This window comes from Eleutherodactylus coqui, chromosome 8, assembly GCF_035609145.1.
Source record: "Eleutherodactylus coqui strain aEleCoq1 chromosome 8, aEleCoq1.hap1, whole genome shotgun sequence".
Classification (NCBI taxonomy): domain Eukaryota; kingdom Metazoa; phylum Chordata; class Amphibia; order Anura; family Eleutherodactylidae; genus Eleutherodactylus; species Eleutherodactylus coqui.
Genome location: NC_089844.1, coordinates 114,128,020 through 114,147,698, shown reverse-complemented (window position 1 = coordinate 114,147,698; position 19,679 = coordinate 114,128,020). Strand labels below are relative to the sequence as shown.

The 19,679-nt window shown below is 41.6% G+C and overlaps 1 protein-coding gene across 1 annotated transcript in view; it reads right to left on the bottom strand.

The window, feature by feature from the left end:
• The window catches only part of XYLT1 (xylosyltransferase 1), a 278,816-nt gene that overhangs the window by 57,949 nt on the left and 201,188 nt on the right, over positions 1 to 19,679 (bottom strand). Inside the window, exon 5 of the mRNA XM_066576241.1 lies at positions 12,471 to 12,551. Within this exon, the coding sequence (XP_066432338.1) occupies positions 12,471 to 12,551 (81 nt within the window). The remainder of the gene's footprint in view (positions 1 to 12,470; positions 12,552 to 19,679) is intronic.

Below are 19,679 nucleotides of genomic sequence, written 5' to 3'. Positions count from 1 at the left end.
TATTTTCCCCTCTTCATATTTTTCTATATAGGAGCAAAATCCCAGTGCATTTCAATCTAGACTTGACATATATATATATATATATATATATATATATATATATATATATATATATATATATATGTGTGCATATATTAATAAGACATTTGAGACTGAAGACTGCAAAAGTAGGTCACCAATGGAAATAGGAAGAAATAAACAAGCACTGGGTTCTACTAATTTGGAATGGAGGTTACTTATTAGGGTGTAAAATAGCACCAGGATAGGAGACTCTTTTTTTTTTACTATGGGGCCCTCTGTCCTGAATTGAAGTTTGTTATGGTATGCCTAACTGTGCAAACCTCTGTACAATCAGAGCATGTGCATAGCTCTGGTGTGGTGGACTTTAGAGGATAGGAGTCCTCCACTAGGCTCGTCCATCAACTCGGAGTAGGGGAGATCCCAGGACATAAGGCAGAAGCATCACCGGTATCGGGAACCTTTGAGCGAAGGCTCTGTCATAGGTCTTGTGGGGTGGAGTGAGTTCATGATGGAATGGAAGGATGACATGCTTTCTTGCTCAAACAATAAACTTTATTAACCCTTTCCAATCCAATTTGTATCCTGGTTTTCCTATGGGGGCTTACTCTTTCTGTCATTATACAATGCGCTATATGCTGGCTAAAGCCAGTACTGCATGAGGTGACACGTTGGATAGGCTCCGACAGCAGAGAGGCTGGCAATATACAGTAAGAGAACCCACGACGGGCGTCTTCCAACATCGGAGCTGTACAGCCCCTAAATCATAATGTCTTTAGATGCCAGACAGTGGATTGGAGAGGGTTAAAAAGCAACTTCTAATTACAGATAACCAAAGTCTTATTCTTCTCTTCCAGAAACTAAGGCTCAGGAGCAGAAGGAGAATGGAAGCAGCACCCCACCTGATTATTCCATCGAAGGACACTCAATAAGAGTCTCAGGCTAGTACAGCTAACAGGCCATGAAGTCGCTTTTCCTCTCCATCCCTCTTCCTGCTGGGTACACCATAGCAATATACCCTGCATATAAACACTCCCATAGGCCACCTTCCTTTTTATAAAAACTGGACCTTCCATTCTTCGTCTACGCCGAGGCACTCTTTCCATCCCTGCACTTTTCTGTTCTTTCCCCTGGCACCTGGAGGCACACCACTTAAATAAAACATTATGAACTAGTGCAGAGTGTTAAACCACTGGGACTCCATTACATTGGCTGCCCAAAAATGGCATCAAGACGGAAACCTGGACGGAACCATAAGTTTTCATTGCTGAAACAGAGACTAATAAGGTCTTTGTTACAGCAAGGTTCTGGCGCTACATTATACTCTGACAGAAACAAATAGAATCCTGCTGAAGCGAAGGCCTTACTGGGTTTCGGCGATCCAGAAAGAAAACTGTGACAGAACCTTGAGATGGAAGACTTGACAAACAGGTCCTTAGAAACATCTATACATATGCAGTATGCTGTAGAATACATCTCTGAAAAAAGACAAAAATTCTCAAAAATATGAAAATAATTGAGCCGTGGTATTATCTACAGAAACTAGGAAGACTATCTCGTTCATACAGTAGAGATTGGGCAAGGTTCTGGTTACTAAGGGTATCGTCCTTGGTTTCCTACTAGAGATGGGCGAGCATACTCGCTAAGGACTATTGCTCGATCGAGCATTGCCCTTAGCGAGTATCTCCCCGCTCAGGAGAAAAGGTTCGGATGCCGGCGCGGGTGACAGGTGAGTTGCGGCAGTCAGCAGGGGGTAGCGGCGGGAGAGAGGGAGAGAGAGACCTCCCCTCCGTTCCTCCCCGATCTCCCCCGCAGCTCCCTGCCCACCGCCAGCAGCCAAATCTTTGCTCCCGAGCGGGCAGGTACTCGCTAAGGGCAATGCTCGATCGAGCAATTGCCCTTAGCGAGTATACTTGCTCATCTCTATTTCCTACTGATTTACTTTTCATAAGTCCTAGTCCCCCTATATCTCCTCTCTTATTTTTACCTAAAAGGCTCTAGTAAGAAGAAATATAACATTCTTACAGGCAAGGGCTGCACTGCATGGGTTAATGGAGCTATAATTAACGAGCAATGAGGTTGTGTCAGATTTAATGTCCCATAAATGCAGTCAGGACCATGAAAAGGAGTGGGATATGCAGGGCCACTTGCTACGATGTTAATTGCTCTCCACCAAATACGTGTCACCTCCATACTGTTCTGTGTGAAGTGTGACTCTGCATTTGATGTGATGTGATGCAGACACCGCGGTGTTTACCCCTCAGCTGTTATTAAAGCATCTGGGGCTTTATAATAAGCAGCGTCTGTGCTCGGCATATTTCGCCACTGTGTAACATTGATATCAATTTGCAGTACTACTTTACAATTGCAAAGGATGTTTCTAGAAGGAATGGTACAGAAGGATTCACACCATGGAGAGAATCAGAAGAGAAATGGAGACAAATAAAAAGAAATGTCCTATTTGTCATCTATAGCCATTCAGAAGGTGATGGTCGTAAATGGAGATGAGCAATAAATGTATTTTTATAACTCCATTCGGGCACATTAGGCCTTATTTATCAAAACTGGCTAGTGGGAAAATTGTCCTTGTTGCCCATTACAACCAATCAGAGCTCAGCTTTCATTTCTTAACGTGCTGTGGAAAAATGAAAGCCATGCTGTAATTGGTTGTTGTGGATAGCAAGGCCAGTTTCGATAAATTTGGATAAATCAATCTGACCTGTTTGTGGTTCCCTTTTGTTGAAACAAAGTGAAAAAGTGGAAAATTGATTCGGCCATTGTATTCTATAGGCTGGCAAATCTGTGGATTGGGTCGTAAAGCTGGATGATATATTCTCTTAACTATGTACATTTATAATGGCTCCATGTAACCAATAAACTCAGTTTATGTTAAAATGTGTTTTTCTTTTAGCTACTTTTTTATGTATATTTGGGGGTTTGATTCTGACATTTTTTGTATTCAGATGTGAGTTATAGGTCATTGGGGAACTATGAAACACACGGGGAGATTTATTATTCATTTTTGGTGTAAACAAATTGAATAACTTTGTGTAAGCACTGCTTGTGCAAACATTTTGGGACTTGTTGTTCAGTATGCCACCCTGCTCTACTTTCCTGAAAATGGGGTGTGGCATATCCTTAACCCTTTGTCATCCAATTTTGGATTCAGGGTTTCCTAGGGGGCTTTCTCTTTCTGCCATTATACAATGGCACCATCTGCTGGGTAGAGCCAGTACTGCAGTATGTGACATGACGAAGAGGCCCTCGACAACAGAGCGGCCAGTAATATACAGTAAGAATACTCTGCCGGACGTCTTCCGACATCGGAGCTGTACAGCCTTCAAACAGAATGTCTTCAGACGTCAGACAGTGGATTGGAAAGGGTTAAAAAAATGCCACCAAAAATGCCTCTATAAAGGTGCATGGACCAGGTAAAATAATTGCTGGCTTTTTTAAATATACCTTTCCATGGGCAAAAAAACACTGCAAGCTGACTGCGTGGAGGAAGCCTAAGTGATATGCCTACATGTCAGAATATAAATCGATATTTTTACCCATATGAAGGAGATAGATTTGTGCTGCTGCTGTTTTCAGCTCACAGAGGATTGTCTAGACCGGTATGTTTGTGAGAAAACCTCAGCTGTGTGAGTAGGGCAAGATCAAGATAGGTTTTCCATCTTTGGATGTAGGAAAAGTACTAAGCAAAACGTAGCAGAATTCTGCTGGAAACTGTGACAAAAATCAAATATTACATGGCATATGGCAAATTAGTGTCTAGAAAAAAAGGAGAAGGCCATGGGTATTTTTACCTGGCTCAGTTTAAGCCAGATGACATTTATGATATTGGCTACTCGCTTAATTGGCCCTCACACATGCAAACTTTTTGAGGGCCAAAGATCAATAATATGATCATTCGTCCCGCAAACACTTTCAGCGTTGTTGGCAGCACATCACCTGTTTACACGGAGGAATATGTTTGGGGATATGCTGCTGAAAATGATGCTTTTTGGTGCCGCATATAGGTGCGATTTACTTGTTTGTCAACTGATCTCTCATACCTTCACCTAAGGTAATGATCGGGTGAACAGGCAGTTGGAGAAGCGTTCATTCCTGATCATCGGCCCATATAAAGGTCCTTAACCACTTCACAATTGCAATATGTAAATTTACATTGTGCAGTCATGAATAGTTACGGAGTAGGCTCAGCAGCAGAGCCTGCTCCATACCAGGCAGTATCAGCTGTCTTTCAGCTAGCTCTGATTGCGGCATCTAAACAGTCAAACAGTAGGAGGCCCTCAGGCACCCCATCGGCACTCCCTCCAACACAATTGTGGCGTGCTAATAGGCTAGGATAATGTCTTGGAGCCTAGTAAAGGCTACCAGGGCTACCATGTGTGGATGCATAGATAACATTAAAAAAATTTGTATATACTGCAGTACTGAGGTACTGCAGTATATGATGCAATCAATCAAATGATCGCAAGTGCATGTCTCCTGTAGGGACTAAACAAAAATGACAAAAAAAAGTTTAAATAGTAAAAAAAATTTTTTTAAAATATTACAAGTTAAAAAAACCCTTTTCCCTTAAAAAATCGAAACCATTTAAAAAACCCACATTTTCATAATGCCATACTCGTAGACGTCTGAACTTTTAAAATATCAGAATAGTTATCTCGTTTCAACAGCATAAAAAAAAGTACAGAATGCCAAAATTGCAGTTTTTTTGTTATCCTTGCTCCCAAATAAATTTAATAAACAGTGATCAAAAAAATGCTTGTAACCCAGAATTTTATTTCCCCCCACTTAATTTTTTACAAGGTCTTTCAGCACATTATATGGAATATTAAATAGTACCATTAAAAATGTAACTTGTCCTGCAAAAAAAAGCCCAGACATAGCTACATCGGGGAGGAGAGAGGAGGTAGAGCCAGCAAAGGAGACGCTGAATGAGCGGTCAGAGAGGTAGGAGGAGAACCAGGAGAGAGCAGTGTCCTTTAGGCCAATGGAGTGCAGCATAGCGAGGAGGAGGTCATGGTCAACAGTGTTAAATGCTGCAGAGAGATCGTGGAGGATCAGTAGGGAGTAGTGGATCCTCGATTTGGCCGTCCTTAGGGCGTTTGAGACTTTAGAAGGTGGGAATAAAAAAATTAAAAGAATAAAGAAAAATATCTGGTCTTGTAGAATTTAAGAGGAATTGTAAAATAGGTCAAATTTATTAACGCTGTGCACCATTTTAGGGCATGTGTGTATTTTGATAAATTTACCCAGCACATAAAATGAAGCATATTAGGACATTACTAATACATTTCCACTATTGGTTCTATTCACTGAGAGCAAGAAATCTTCCTGTAAATATTTAGCAAGGTAGATTACAAAGTAGCATGACTTTTCATTACACAATGATTAACCTAATGCCACATCAATATCAGGCCTGAGTGCCCTTTAACACATGATGGAAATGTTGCCTCTTACTGTACACAGTGATACAACACCTAGCAGAGAAGAAAATAGCACTAATTGGACTGACTTTTAAATACAGATAATGCATTAAATATTATACACTCTGGAACCATTCTAGTCATAATTAAACTTAATTACATATAATTTCATATTTACAATAAATGCAGATGTTCCGTAAAAAGGAAAAGCTCTGTTATATAGCAGCCGAGGCTTTCATCCTGTCCGCTGTAATGTGCTAACTCCAAGTATAGAACAGCAAGGTGATGTTTACTCAACATGGGACTAATCCAGGAAAAAGAAGACTACAAATGATTTCTAAAGTGCCTGATGTTTACTGTAAAGCAAGTAAGTTCATACTATTTCTATATGTACCTGTCATTGGTTCTGAATGGAGATAAGCAGATCAATATGACTCAAGAACTGATGCATAATCTGCCTGACATTAGTGCCTATTGGTCAAACTGGCTTTCCAGATTTGCTGTTTTATAGGGGTATTCCTAGAATTTATCACCAATTCACCGGATAGGTGATAAATGTCTGATTGGTGGGGGACCCCCACTGATCATTAGAACAGGGATCCTATGTCCCCTTTTCTCTAGCAGGTGCAGTAAAGAGGAGCTTGAATGGATCATTTAATCAACTCTATGGCACTCGGTTACGGCCACCGCTCTATTCAAGCTCCTTTTCCTTATGTGGTGCAGTGAGTGACACCAATCACAAGTGACTCCGTTCTTATGACTGGGGTGAGACCCTACTAATCAGACATTTATTACTTATCCCTATGTCAATTTTGTGACTATGTGGTGGCCCAAAGTACATATATCTGACCCCTCCATAATTGTCCATAACTGCTGTATATGTCATGTCTTCAGCCTGGATGCACTGTGCAAATTGTCTTGTCACCAGTTATGTGTATTGCACAGCTACAGCATGCAAGAGGTAATGCCTGTGAATGTATGTCTGGGATATGTATGGAAATGTAACAATTCATCTTGTGAGTGCAAGAGGAGAGGGAAGGAGTTCCATTTTCTTCAACGGTTGGGTGTGGAGTGAGGGTACCGGCCACATGAGGGTACCTTCAACCCTCATGTTGTGAAGAATGGAAGAGGAGAGAGAGGTTTCCCTGCCAGATACCCAGGAACTGGGTTATGACTGCAGTGTCCTGTTCCGTTGCCCTGTCTAGGGAAGAAAGCTTGTCGTGTAACCAATGTCTATATAGCCTTTTTATATCTGAAGTCCTATCAATATCCTCCCGCGAAAGCCGCCAGTGTCACCATGCATCTACTGGACATATCTTGAAGACAAATCAACAAATACAATGTACATTAGTACAAGGGCATTACATGCTGAACATAAAAGAAAAAACATACTGGACCCCCATTACAAAGCCAATCAGCGGGGTTCCCGAACAACAGACTCCGACCCATCAGTTATAGATGACCTATTCTGCTCAGAACACTTTATATAGTATAATGGAGGTTATAAACAGAAAGCCATACATTTACAGTGCAGAATGATCGAGCTATTACTCGGTTACACTTTATAAAGATCATTTGCATTTCAAGCCAGTCTCTCTGCAGTTTGCATAAATCTAGACGTCTTTATAGTGGAATCACAGAAACAAACGCTGTCATATTCTGCACGGTCAGTAGTGACCACAAACACTATTACATGGTCAGCTCTTTCAGGATCTCTATTGAAGTCTTTGTTACCACTAGACTACTTTAACGCTCCTAATGAGATTTTCATCCTCATAAATTATATGCTTTACATCATTTCCCCATGTCGTAATTGATTATGTAATGGTTACTACAGCTTCAGCATAGATCACAATTAAGTGTGGCTTTGATATCTTGTGTCTTATTCACACTGCGTACTAGATCTAAACTGCATTGATTGCAGAACTAATATTCTTATCATCTCCTCGCATTGACTCTTTTAAAGCATCGCTCCACCTTGCATCTATAGTCTTCATCAGTGTATACGGAATTTCTTATACCATAATTCCCTAAGGCATTATAATTAGCAGATTAGACCAAACTGACGTCTCAGCTGAATGATTTCAACAGTTCTAGGTTTCCTTTCCCCCGTCCGAATAAAGAAATGTAACGTTTATGGTAGCCTGGAGCCGATTAGAACTCTAGACTACTAGAACATGTACTGGACAATCTGTAGTACAAGGGGAAGAATTATAGTATAAGAGTAAACTAACAATTCTTTCTTCATTCGGGAAAAACGGTGTTCCAAGTAGAAGTTACACTTTAACCAGGAACCAGCAACTCCCATCTCTTTATTAAGGCCACTTTCAGATAAGCGTATATCACATCTGTATTTGGTCCATGTTTTGTGGACTGTAATACAAAGTTAATGTAAATTTATGCATCTATTCGCATAGCCATATTTTTTTCAGCTTTTTTTTCAAAACACAACACAAACTATTTTTTCTCAAGTTTTGCCTCCATATCGGTCTTATTTTCTATTAAACAAGCATGAATCAATTTGCCCAGCATAAAATAAAACTAATGATGTTAAATAAGGAGGCGAAAGCTGATGAAATACTAATGACATATGGTTGTAACGCCCGCTGTCTTGGGGTCATATTTGACTCCCATCTTTCCTTTACTCCCCATATACAGTAAATTGCTTGCTCATGCCACCTGCAAAACATCTCCCAAATCCGCCATTCCTCACTGTGGAGACATCAAAATCTCTTATTGTTGACCTGAACCATTGTCAGCCTGATTACTGCAACTCACTACTGACTGGTCTTCCCCTCACTAAACTCTCCCCTCTCCAATCCATCCTGAATGCTGCAGCCAGGTTCATCTTTTTATCTAGCCACTACACTGATGCCTCCACCCTGTGCCAGTCACTACACTGAGGCCTCCACCCTGTGCCAGTCACTACACTGATGTCTCCACCCTGTGATAGTCACTACACTGATGCCTCCCCCCTGGACCAGTCATACACTGATGCCTCCACCCTGTGCCAGTCACTACACTGATGCCTCCACCATGTGCCAGTCACTACACTGATGCCTCCCCCCTGGACCAGTCACTACACTGATGCCTCCACCATGTGCCAGTCACTACACTGATGACTCCCCCTGTGCCAGTCACTACACTGATGCCTCCACCCTGTGCTAGTCACTACACTGATGCCTCCACCCTGTGCCAGTCACTACACTGATGCCTCCACCCTGTGCTAGTCACTACACAGATGCCTTCACCCTGTGCCAGTCACTACACTGATTCCTCCACCCTGGACCAGTCTCTACACTGATGCACATCAAGTATAGAATATAATTTAAACTCTGGACTCCCAACAACATTACACCACCCTATATCTCCTCCCTCATCTCTGTCTACCACCCTATCCATGCTTTGCGCTCTGCTAATAACCTTACACTAAATTCGCCTTTAATCTGAACCTCCAACTCCCATCTCCAAGATTTCTCCAGAGCATCACAAGTTCTTTGAAATGTGCCACCTAAGACAATCAGGTTAATTCCGAACGCCCACAGAATGTATGAATGCATGCTAACAAATTAATATACACTGGCTCCTTTCTTAGAGACACCCATCTGATAACACACTGGACCTACTTTGGCCTTCAGAGCCACAGCAATTTGTCATGGCCTCCATGCACAGGTATTGGAGGACCCAAGGTATGCCCGGAAAACAACCCTGACACAATTACTCAACCTCCACCAGCCTACGCTCCATATTTGCAGAGGCATGAGCACAAAATACACTCATTCACAGGGGCGGGGTACACAGGAGCGAGCGTATTGCGTTACACACTCATGTATCAAAGCCTTTAGACAGCAATGGCAATACAACTGGTTTTAGCTCATCTGTGCTAAGGAACGACGAGTTGTGCATTTGGACATGTTAGTTGGAGCACCAGTGTTGTAGTCAACTGCAATCTGCTTAACTGTGCACTGCCTGTTCATCAGAAGAACAATTCTTGACATCCCCCTTCTTTCACTGGATGTTTTCCCTCAATCACATAGTCTCTATACTGTTGCCCAAGAAAAGCCCACAATGTTGGCAGTGTATGAAATAGTAAAAAGTTGCTAAAAGTCGTTCAAAGTCAAAGTGGCCATTCAGTGTATCTAATGTAACTGAAACTGGCTCTTTTGTTGCTGCTGCCTGTAAGATTGTTATTTCCCTTTAGTGAATATTAAATACTTCATCTATTGAGAAACTGGCAAATCTGAAATATTTCAGCAATTCATTGCATGCTGGATACAATACAGGATTTACAATTGATATGACCTGGAGTTATATGCCCAAACAGATTTGTCTATTCCTAGTAGCACAATTGCTATATATGAGGCTATCTAATTTACTGTTGCTACCCAGCTGGGTATATTGGTTGCATCTTGTTTTACTGTTTTTTTCTCATTAAAGCGTACTTATATTGTAGGTAACTGGGGACTTGTAAGGCTCTGCAATGCTGGCAGTCATTATAATAAACATGGAAAGTAAAAGAGTTTTATTTTTTCCAAGGAGTCCATTTGATTCTTAGCAAACACATAAAAATTACACCTGCTATGAAAAATAACATATAGACCTGCTATAATTCTCTCCATCTCAGGTACCATTACGATCAGAAGTGTTTCACCTTGTAAATGCGGAAGGCTAGGGGGATTTTATGAAGGTTTTAATGACCTGGGAGGGTACAAGAGAACTGGAAAAAAAAAGATCTAGAACAAGTTGTCTACCACAGTTAACTCATGTATGCAATTTCTCTTAATGCATCCCATGTCTTCAAGAAATCATGTTGATCCTGCTGAGATGAAGGACCATTTTCACCTTTATGTTTTTTTTCTTTTATCTCTTTGCTGTAAAATATTTAGAAAGCTGCTCTTCAGTGTCTCTATGTTCTTTTCAAAGGATAAGGTAGTTTCTAACATGTGCTTTATTTTTATAGCAAGTGTGATCTTAGAGTGCTCTTTGGAGAATAGAACAAAAATTCTACCATTTGTTAGAATAGTAAATGAATAGTATGAAAGGTCGCAAAATGGAAAATACAATTATGGTATACATCACAATGCACTATATCTGCTCTCTGATTGGCCAGAGTTGCTCACATGATCAGCACTTTCCAATCAGAGAGCAGTGATCAGTGTGCAGTAGATAAAAACCTTCTGCAGCCATTTTTGACAGGCAAAAATGGGTCTTGGAATCAGCAGAAAAGAACAACTATGGGTAATACACATCCTCCTCCTCTATTCCTGAACAGAACATTGTCCCAAAATTGGAAGGTCACTTTAAAGACATAAGTTGAAAACAGGAAGGGAGTGCTGTGATATCATCTGTATATGACTTTATATATAACGTTGACCACGGAAAAAGAACTCAGAACCTCCTGTAGTGCCTATAAGGTCTCTTTCAAACAAGTACATTAACCCTTTCCAATCCAATCTCCCTGCCACCTACATCCTCCTCAGCTCTTGTTTATTTTGGGTGGGCCACTACACTTGTACATATTACAGGCAAATAAATGTGTTCGTCATATGCGCATGTGGAGTTGGCCTAAATTTGAGAAGTATTATATGCTACTCCATACAGAAAAAAGAATCTCAGGTGAGTGCGGTCCTCGTGGAGACCAAAAGAGCCTCTACCAATGAATGGGGACCCATGGATCTGTTTGACGTTATGGCTTCCCATCACATATGTCAAACAGAACACAGAAACAATGGAAAAATGGTCTAGGAGACCTATGATTTTCGTAGTACTCTAATTTTTGAACGAATTCACGTAACATACCACATATGCCATAGCACCTACAGCAACCACCTATTCTTGTGTCTCCATTCATTTCAAGGAAGAGCACAGCCAGGGCAAAATATCTAAAATGCATGGGAAGACCATTTTTAAATAACTTTACAGTATATTAGATTTTTCTATTTTACAATTGTACAGTGAACCTTTAGCCGCTGCCAGACACCTATGGCAGTAGCTTAATTATCAGAAAACAAAATGATTAGGCAGTTGAAATCCAAGTACCTGATACTTATTTCCCCCAACATCTGCAGTAGGGAGACTCGGGAGGTCCCCATATAAATTTGATGATTGGCTGGACCTGCAAAACCAGTGCCTTTGACTGATCTACATCTAATGTGTATGGCCAACCTAAAGGGGATTTAAGGCTATTTTTTATGGATGACCTATCTTCAGAATTTTTCCAACTCTTGTTTAGTGGCCAGCACTGGAAATTGCATGTCCAGCTGTCATTGATTCTAATGGAACCTGACCTGCAATTACCAGTGCAGGTCAGAAAACTCCTTTAGGGTGCGTTCACACGAACGTATATCGGCTCGGTTTTCACGCCGAGCCGATATACGTTGTCCTCGGGTGCAGGGGGGGAGGATAGAAGAGCCAGGGCCAAGAACTGAGGCTCCTGCCCCCTCTCTGCCTCCTCTCCGCCCCTCTGCACTATTTGCAATGGGGAGAGCCGGGATGGGGGCGGGGCTAATTCAAGGACTTTAGCCCCACCCCTGTCCCGCCTCCTCTCATTGCAAATAGTGCAGAGGGGCGGAGAGGAGGCAGAGAGGGGGCGGGAGCCTCAGTTCCTGGCCCTGGCTCTTCCATCCTCCCCCCCGATATACGTTCGTGTGAACGCACCCTCATGGTGCAACTTTGTAAAATATTTTGAACTAATATCTGAAAATACCCTTTGCAGTTGTCACTCTTCTCCTGTACTGCCCAAATAAGAGGACTGTAAAGTACGTTCACCTAAGCTTTTGAGTTCTTGACAGTTGATAATGAAGTTCTTATAAACATGCATTAGTAAGACAACATGTCTATACTTGTTAATATAATCCATTGTATCTCCTTAGGTGTAAATATATGGAGTTGGACCACTGGAGCGGTAAAAAGAAGCTGTTATATAGGACCTTGTGCCCTTTCCTGATTTTTAAGGATCCAATATTATATTACCAGATTTGCAGAGTAAAACATCATGGCGTGATTTCCAATTACCTTGCATTGTCTCTTCCATGTGACTTCAAGAAGTTCATATCTCTGTATCTTGAGAGAAATGCCACCAACTGGTCATTAGTCCTGTGAAAAAATGAAATATGGGACATATGAGCTGCCTGGATCCTGCAGGGTGCTGAGTGAATCTACTTACGGGTTTATGAGGTTATAATAAACTCTAACAAGACAGACAGAATGCTTGTCTTCTAAATGCAATCATGATTTGTGGAATGTATCAGTACCAATTAAGCTTCCATTATGAGCACACTGAAAACATTGTCCTTGAAGTGTATCGTAACATCTAGAAGATCATAGCCGCTTGCTGTTTTTTATACACACACAATGGCGATAGTATTCATTAAACCGAGATGACTTAAGGACAGGATGTAGAAATGAATGACATAAAGCACAACACCTGCTGCAGCTCAGATGATGGTGTATGGCGAAAAGTTCACAGACTAATGAGTGATTTATGAAACACATAGAGGTACATGCTGTATAAGGATAAAGCAATAACGTTTTGTTCCTTATGAAACAAACAGAGGAGGTGTCCATAGTAAATGGAGTACAATTCATCAATAGCTAATTGGACCATTGAAAGTTTTTTCTGGCTCAGAAAAAACATCTTCATAAAAGACTCTCAGCTCTTAGCCAGAGTTGAGTCTCTTGCTCTTGAACAGTATATCTCAATGTTTCTGTCAACACGCTGGCCACAATGTGAGGCATTAGGTCTAGGGTGATGTTACACCGCCAGGGCCAGCCTACTTAGTCTTCATGTTGGTGATACTCAGTGTCATTCTAGCACTGGGCACCAACACATCTCCTGCTCTTTATGGGTGGATGGGTTGGCTGGGAGGTGGCTCAGCCAACTTATCACCATTATTCTGTGTGTATTTGTTCTGGCCCCTTCTCTTTGAGGGTGCAAATTATACTTCAGCCTCAGTTGGTATGGTCTCACTTGCTGCCTGAGCTCTTTTTTGTAAACCTGTCTGACTTCTTTCTGACTTTTGCCCAACGCCTGTTTGACTTTTGTCTGATTCCTGTTGGAAGACCCTCTGCTTGAAGTAGTTTTTGGTCCATTCCACGGATCTTGATCCTGTCTTGCATATTAGTCAAGATAAGTTTGTCTGGTGATTACTTTATCTGGGGTGTGGATTTATCCTTTACTGTGCATTTGTGTTTTTTTTTATTCTATTCACCCTTTGCTACATTTCCTGTTACCACTAGGGAAAGTCAGAATCACCCCAGGTTTCTGATGAGGGATCGCCCTCATCAGGGTGAATACCCTGCTTAAAGGCAAGGCTCTCTCCCATTAATAGGTAAGGATCAGATTTCCCTTTTTTCCCCACTTTTGGTTTTGTTATATATATTTTGTTTTATCCACGCTAGTATATTATGTATATCCGTCCAGTTAGGACATTATATTTACACCCGTGTAGGCCACGTAGGATAAGCCGTGCATGGATGTAACAGTTTCAAAGCCAAATACACCCTACTCAAATAAATTTCATTTTAGTATCTCCAAAGGTATGATCATACACTGTGCTAGACATTTGAAGGGTAACTAAACTTTCAGGAAACGTTAGACATGTCATAGTGACCTGTCAGAGGTTTTGGTCGATACTGAGAACCCAAACAATCACTAAAATGAAAGGGCAGAAGCTGCTCTTCACTTAAGATCAGCAAATGATGCACAGACTTATAGACTCTCTGTTGAGCCTGTATATCGCTCTGAGCAAAGCTGAAAATGCACAGTTCTCAGAAAAGCAGTTTTGTTCCTTCATTTTAGCAATTAGTGGGCGGTCTGAGCACCCAGGTCCCCCTTGATCAAAACATCAGACATGTCACTATGTGAGAAGTTTTCTAAGAGTTTAGCTACACGGTAAAGCACAGTATGAAGACAATAAAAGTAGCCCCTAGATACAATAATTCTGCCTGGTGTACATATACCACAAGTTGAGAACCTAAGCTCTAGATCTGGGCTCCTGTCCGTACCTGACAAACGTGAACAGGTGCTGGGGCCCACTGAGCCTAGGGGAACCCACTCAGTGATGGAAGTAAATGATTTTATTTTATTGTCGGGCACAGTGGGGCCTTAGTATTTGCTCAGGGGCACAATGGGGCCTATACTTGTAAATGACTCAAAGGACATAAAAAATATGTCATCAATTCACTTCCTCTACATACAATGCACTTCAGTGGCAGGAAACAAGTTAACAAACTACTACGCCAGGGATTATTCCAATTACCAGACTTGGAGTCAGGAAGCAATTTTTCCCTTAAATGAGGAAAATCGGCTTCTATCTCATTGGGTTTTTTTGCCTTCCCCTGGATCAACATTGGGGATGGGGGGTAATAATAGGCTGAAGTAGATGGATATAGATTTTTTTTCAGCTTAATACTGGACAAACATCTGTCTGGGATGATTTAGTGATCCTGTACTGAGCAGGGGGTTGGACCCGATGACCCTGGAGGTCCCTTCCAACTCTACCCTTCTATGATAGTATACTATGTATATGCAGTCTAAAACCTACCTAACTGCAGCTAGTGCTAATAGCCAATGCAAGATATAAATCGGAATTCATAAATTCCTATTCATTAACACTGCATGTCTGGCAAGCTCTGTAAAAAAACTGCCAAAGACGTCTCATTATACTGTATGTAATATATACAAGCTAACCATAAAGTGTGTTGTGTCCTCTTTAAAGCAAAGCAAATCCCCAAACTGTGCAAATAAACAAGCGACTAAACAAATGATATATTAACTGTTGAATTAAACAGGGGGATTGCTGAGATGCACACCCACCATAATGCGGAAATTGATGATTTCAGACCAGTGAGGCCCTCTCTTCTTGTGTACTCAACTGAACATAAATGCCTTCCAGGGTTAGGCTTTGCGTTTCCATTTGGCAGCTATAGGGGACAAAAACGTTTCCCTCTATAGAACGCTGCCTAGATTTCCACATTTTCCACTTGGCTAATTTCCTATCTTAGTGTGATGAATAGACATTTAGTGGATTTACTTAGCAATCCTTCCACATGAAATAGTTTCAATAGCAAACTTCTTAGTGTACGTTCCAAGACATGCAAGGATGCAATTTAGCGAGCTGAAAACTTGGGAATGACTCAGAGCGTTTCCTTGATTTGCTCTTCTGGAAGTATAAAATGGAAATAACAAATTTTCTATGCAAGAAATTTACTTAAAGGGAAATGCCTGTCAAAAAGCAGAGTCACTTTATGAGCACAATGTACATCTTCTTCCTTCAGTTTATATAAGTAGGGAGCATTCAAGGCTATTCAAAGCGCTAAACCATCCTTTGTCTTCAAGGTCAGTTTGGCACGAACGTATTACGGTTGCATTTAGGTTCCTGTAATATTGGCAAATCAGCTCAAAACCCAAATAGTAGCGCTTCCTGTTTGGTGAAATATTAAGGTGCTAAAGTAAGAGCCGCACCGTTATTGGCTCATTGTATCCATAGAGTAGCAAGATATTGGGTAGCACGCACTTGATGAAAATTTCATTATGCGGAAAGGTGCTTTATTTTAACAACTCTAGGTGCCAGCAATGAGAGCAATGTTTTGGCCAAAGGCCCTTTATCGAGGCTAATACAAGAATATCATGTAAAGCTGTGACCAGAGAGTCCAAGGTGGGAGGAGCTTGTCAGAAAGAAGTGAACAACAGCAGGATGTGTGCAAGGGGGACCAGAGCCACCACAGGAACCTAAACCATGTTTCTGCATAAAGAAATTCTCATCAAGTGTGTGCTACCCAATTTCTTGTTAGTTTATGTAAAACAGATGGATTGTCCTGGCCCGAGTGCAGGTCTACTAAGCTGAACTCAAAGTATCATAGGGATCTGTGGCGCTATGAGTTTGGGTCACTAGACCTGCACTTGGGTCAGGACACTTAGAAGGGAAATAAATGCCCTTCTAATACACTCATGTCAAACTGGCCTAAATAGAAAATAGACAAAACAATATCAAAGGGAAGTTCTCATCCTAGGTACTACAGGACATGCCACACATGCCTGATAAGTGTAAGTCCTACTTTGGCACTTTCACCTATCAGAAGAACGAGCATCTTTCTTGCAACAGGGAAGACTGCACTCAAATGTGGCTGCCATTGAAGGGCAGGAGTTCATGTTGCAATCTGGAACCATACCGATAATACCCCTTTAAACATCTTATGACCTGAATATTTTTTATATCATAAATTACTAAATATCTATAATTTGGCATCACTGCTAAGAAGTTCCTTTTAGAAATTGCTGTATAGGGGAGATCTGAGAGGTGAACTCTATCGTTCTGAACTAATCCTATACCAGATTATAAAAACCTTTTTTGGGGTCAAAGGCTACTGGGACTCCTCTATGTCTGGTGACTCTAGCAATATAAAGAGGCAATTAATGCAAGCATGATCATATCACATGGGAATATGCAAAAGCCATTTTATTAGGGACCCTCATGTAGTAAAGTGTTGGACCACCTTTGACCTCCAGAACCACAGCAATTTGTTGTGATATAGATCCCATTAGGTGTTGAGATCATTCTGCAGGAATATCGGCCCCTGTGGACAGGAAGCTTCTTGAAGTTGCTGAAAATTAGATGGAGGTACTGACAAGCTTTGAACAGGAGGGGTTCATCAATTCATGCTTCTTGTGCCAAATTCTTATCTCCTATCAGCACAGTGCAACAGAAATCTGGATTCACCTGACCAGGAGATGTCTTTCAACTAGAGATGAGCGAGTATACTCGCTAAAGGCAATTGCTCGAGCGAGCATTGCCTTTAGCGAGTACCTGCCCGCTCGAGACTGAAGGTTCGGTTGCCAGCGGCGGGCAGGGAGCTGCGGGGGAGAGCGGGGAGGAATGGAGGGGAGATCTCTCTCTCCCTCTCTCCCCTCCACTCCCTCCTGCCGCTACTCACCGCTCCCCCGCACCGGCACCCGAACCTTCAGTCTCGAGCGGGCAGCTACTCGCTAAGGGCAATGCTCGCTTGATTAATTGCCTTTAGCGAGTATACTCGCTCATCTCTACTTTCAACTGCTAAGTGATCCGATTTGTGTGCTTTGTTGCACACCGGAGTCTTGTCTTTCCATTTATCTTAGACACCACTAACACTAGAACTGGTTGTCTGCTATTACAACTCATCCGTGCTAACGAACGATGGAGTACATTCAGACATATTAGTTGGAACATTAGCATTATATTCAGTTGCGGTTTACTTGACTGCACTGCCGTTTTCTCAATATCATACTTGACATCCTCCTTTGACCCCTTCATCCTCCTTTGACCCCTTCATCCATGAGTTGTTTTTACATCCACAGGATCCAATTTTTGTGGATGTTTTTCCTCGATCACACTATTCTATGCATAGTTTCGATATCATTGCAGGAGAAAGCCCACAAGTTTGGCATTGAATCCCTGGCCCGGTTAGTCTACCATCAATGAGCAGGCCTTGTTCAAAGTGGCTCAAATCGATTAATTTTATCATTTGAATATAGATTCAAACAGAAACTGATCCATGGAAAACATGCTCACTTGATTTCATTCTATACTCTGGGGTCATATGCCTAATTTCCATACAGGGAATCGTGAGAGGGCCCATGTCTTTAACAGAGTGCCCATGCAGTGTATATGTAAATAGCGAATTTTACAAAATGTCCATGTTCACTGTATGTAGGTGACTGACACTCTTTAATAAGCTATAGAACAGTTTATAATACATTAACTTAATTGCATCTAGTAGCAAAAGATGCATTCAACTCAATCCCCAAGACTTGAGTCCTTAATCTAATTAGAGATATTGGTTTAACAAATCTTACAGATTAGAAAAAAAAATCTCATTATTGTTTGGAGTTGTATGTTCATTTATGTAGAACCATTTATACTGATATCCCTTGAAATCACAAAATGCCTTAAAGGGGTTGTCCCGCGCCGAAACGGGTTTTTTTTTTTTTCAACCCCCCCCCCGTTCGGCGCGAGACAACCCCGATGCAGGGAGGTAAAGAAAGCTCACCGGAGCGCTTACCTTAATCCCCGCGCTCCGGTGACTTCTCTACTCACCGCTGAAGATGGCCTCTTCCTCCGTGGACCGCAGCTCTTCTGTGCGGTCCATTGCCGATTCCAGCCTCCTGATTGGCTGGAATCGGCACGTGACGGGGCGGAGCTACACGGAGCTACACGGAGCCCCATAGAAGACTGCAGAAGACCCGGACTGCGCAAGCGCGGCTAATTTGGCCATCGGAGGGCGAAAATTAGTCGGCACCATGGAGACGAGGACGCCAGCAACGGAGCAGGTAAGTATAAAACTTTTGATAACTTCTGCATGGCTCATAATTAATGCACAATGTACATTACAAAGTGCATTATTATGGCCATGCAGAAGTGTATAGACCCACTTGCTGCCTCGGGACATCTCCTTTAAGCCAATGAAGAAAAAAAAAAGGAAAGCCACGCAAAATGCCAGACCAATATGTATTAATAAGCCCCAGGACAGTCGCAAGAAGGACAAATACTCATTATAAGTTCCTCTTTTCTAATTTGCTGAATCTTCACATCTTGCTTCATTTATTCCTTAGACTAAACATCAACCCACTCCATTGCTCTTTAATTTGCTTACAAACTGCTTGTCCGTAACTTTGTATAGTCCTGGCATAGTGAATAATTCTATAATATATTATGATTTATAGTAAGTAGTAATATATATGGGGAAATGATAGATAGATAGATAGATAGATAGATAGATAGATCTTTGTGTCTCTCTCTGAAGAACACAGGGAACAGGCCTTCTAATGGTACTAGAACCTCTCTTCAAAAGTTCCGGTTTCCGACGCAGTGTTGATGGTATCTTCCCCAGTGGAGTCCCTAAGGGCGGCATCCCAACTACTTACGGAATTCGGAGCAGTCTCATATTACAAAGTAAACCCGTCCAAATCACAAATCCTAGCCATTAATATCCCATCTAAAACACAGAACGAGATAAAAAGGGAATTTCCATTCGCATGGAAAGCAAGAGGTATTGAATGGCTAGGTATGGAAATATCCCTTCCGGCCTCAAACATAGCAAATAATAATATAGCCACACTAACCAATGAATTACATGCAGATATACAAAATTACGACAAAGTGGAATTTTCCTGGTTGGGAGGAATAGTTCTCAACAAAATGATGCTTCTTCTGAAGGTCTTGTATAAATTGCCCACGATCCCCAATC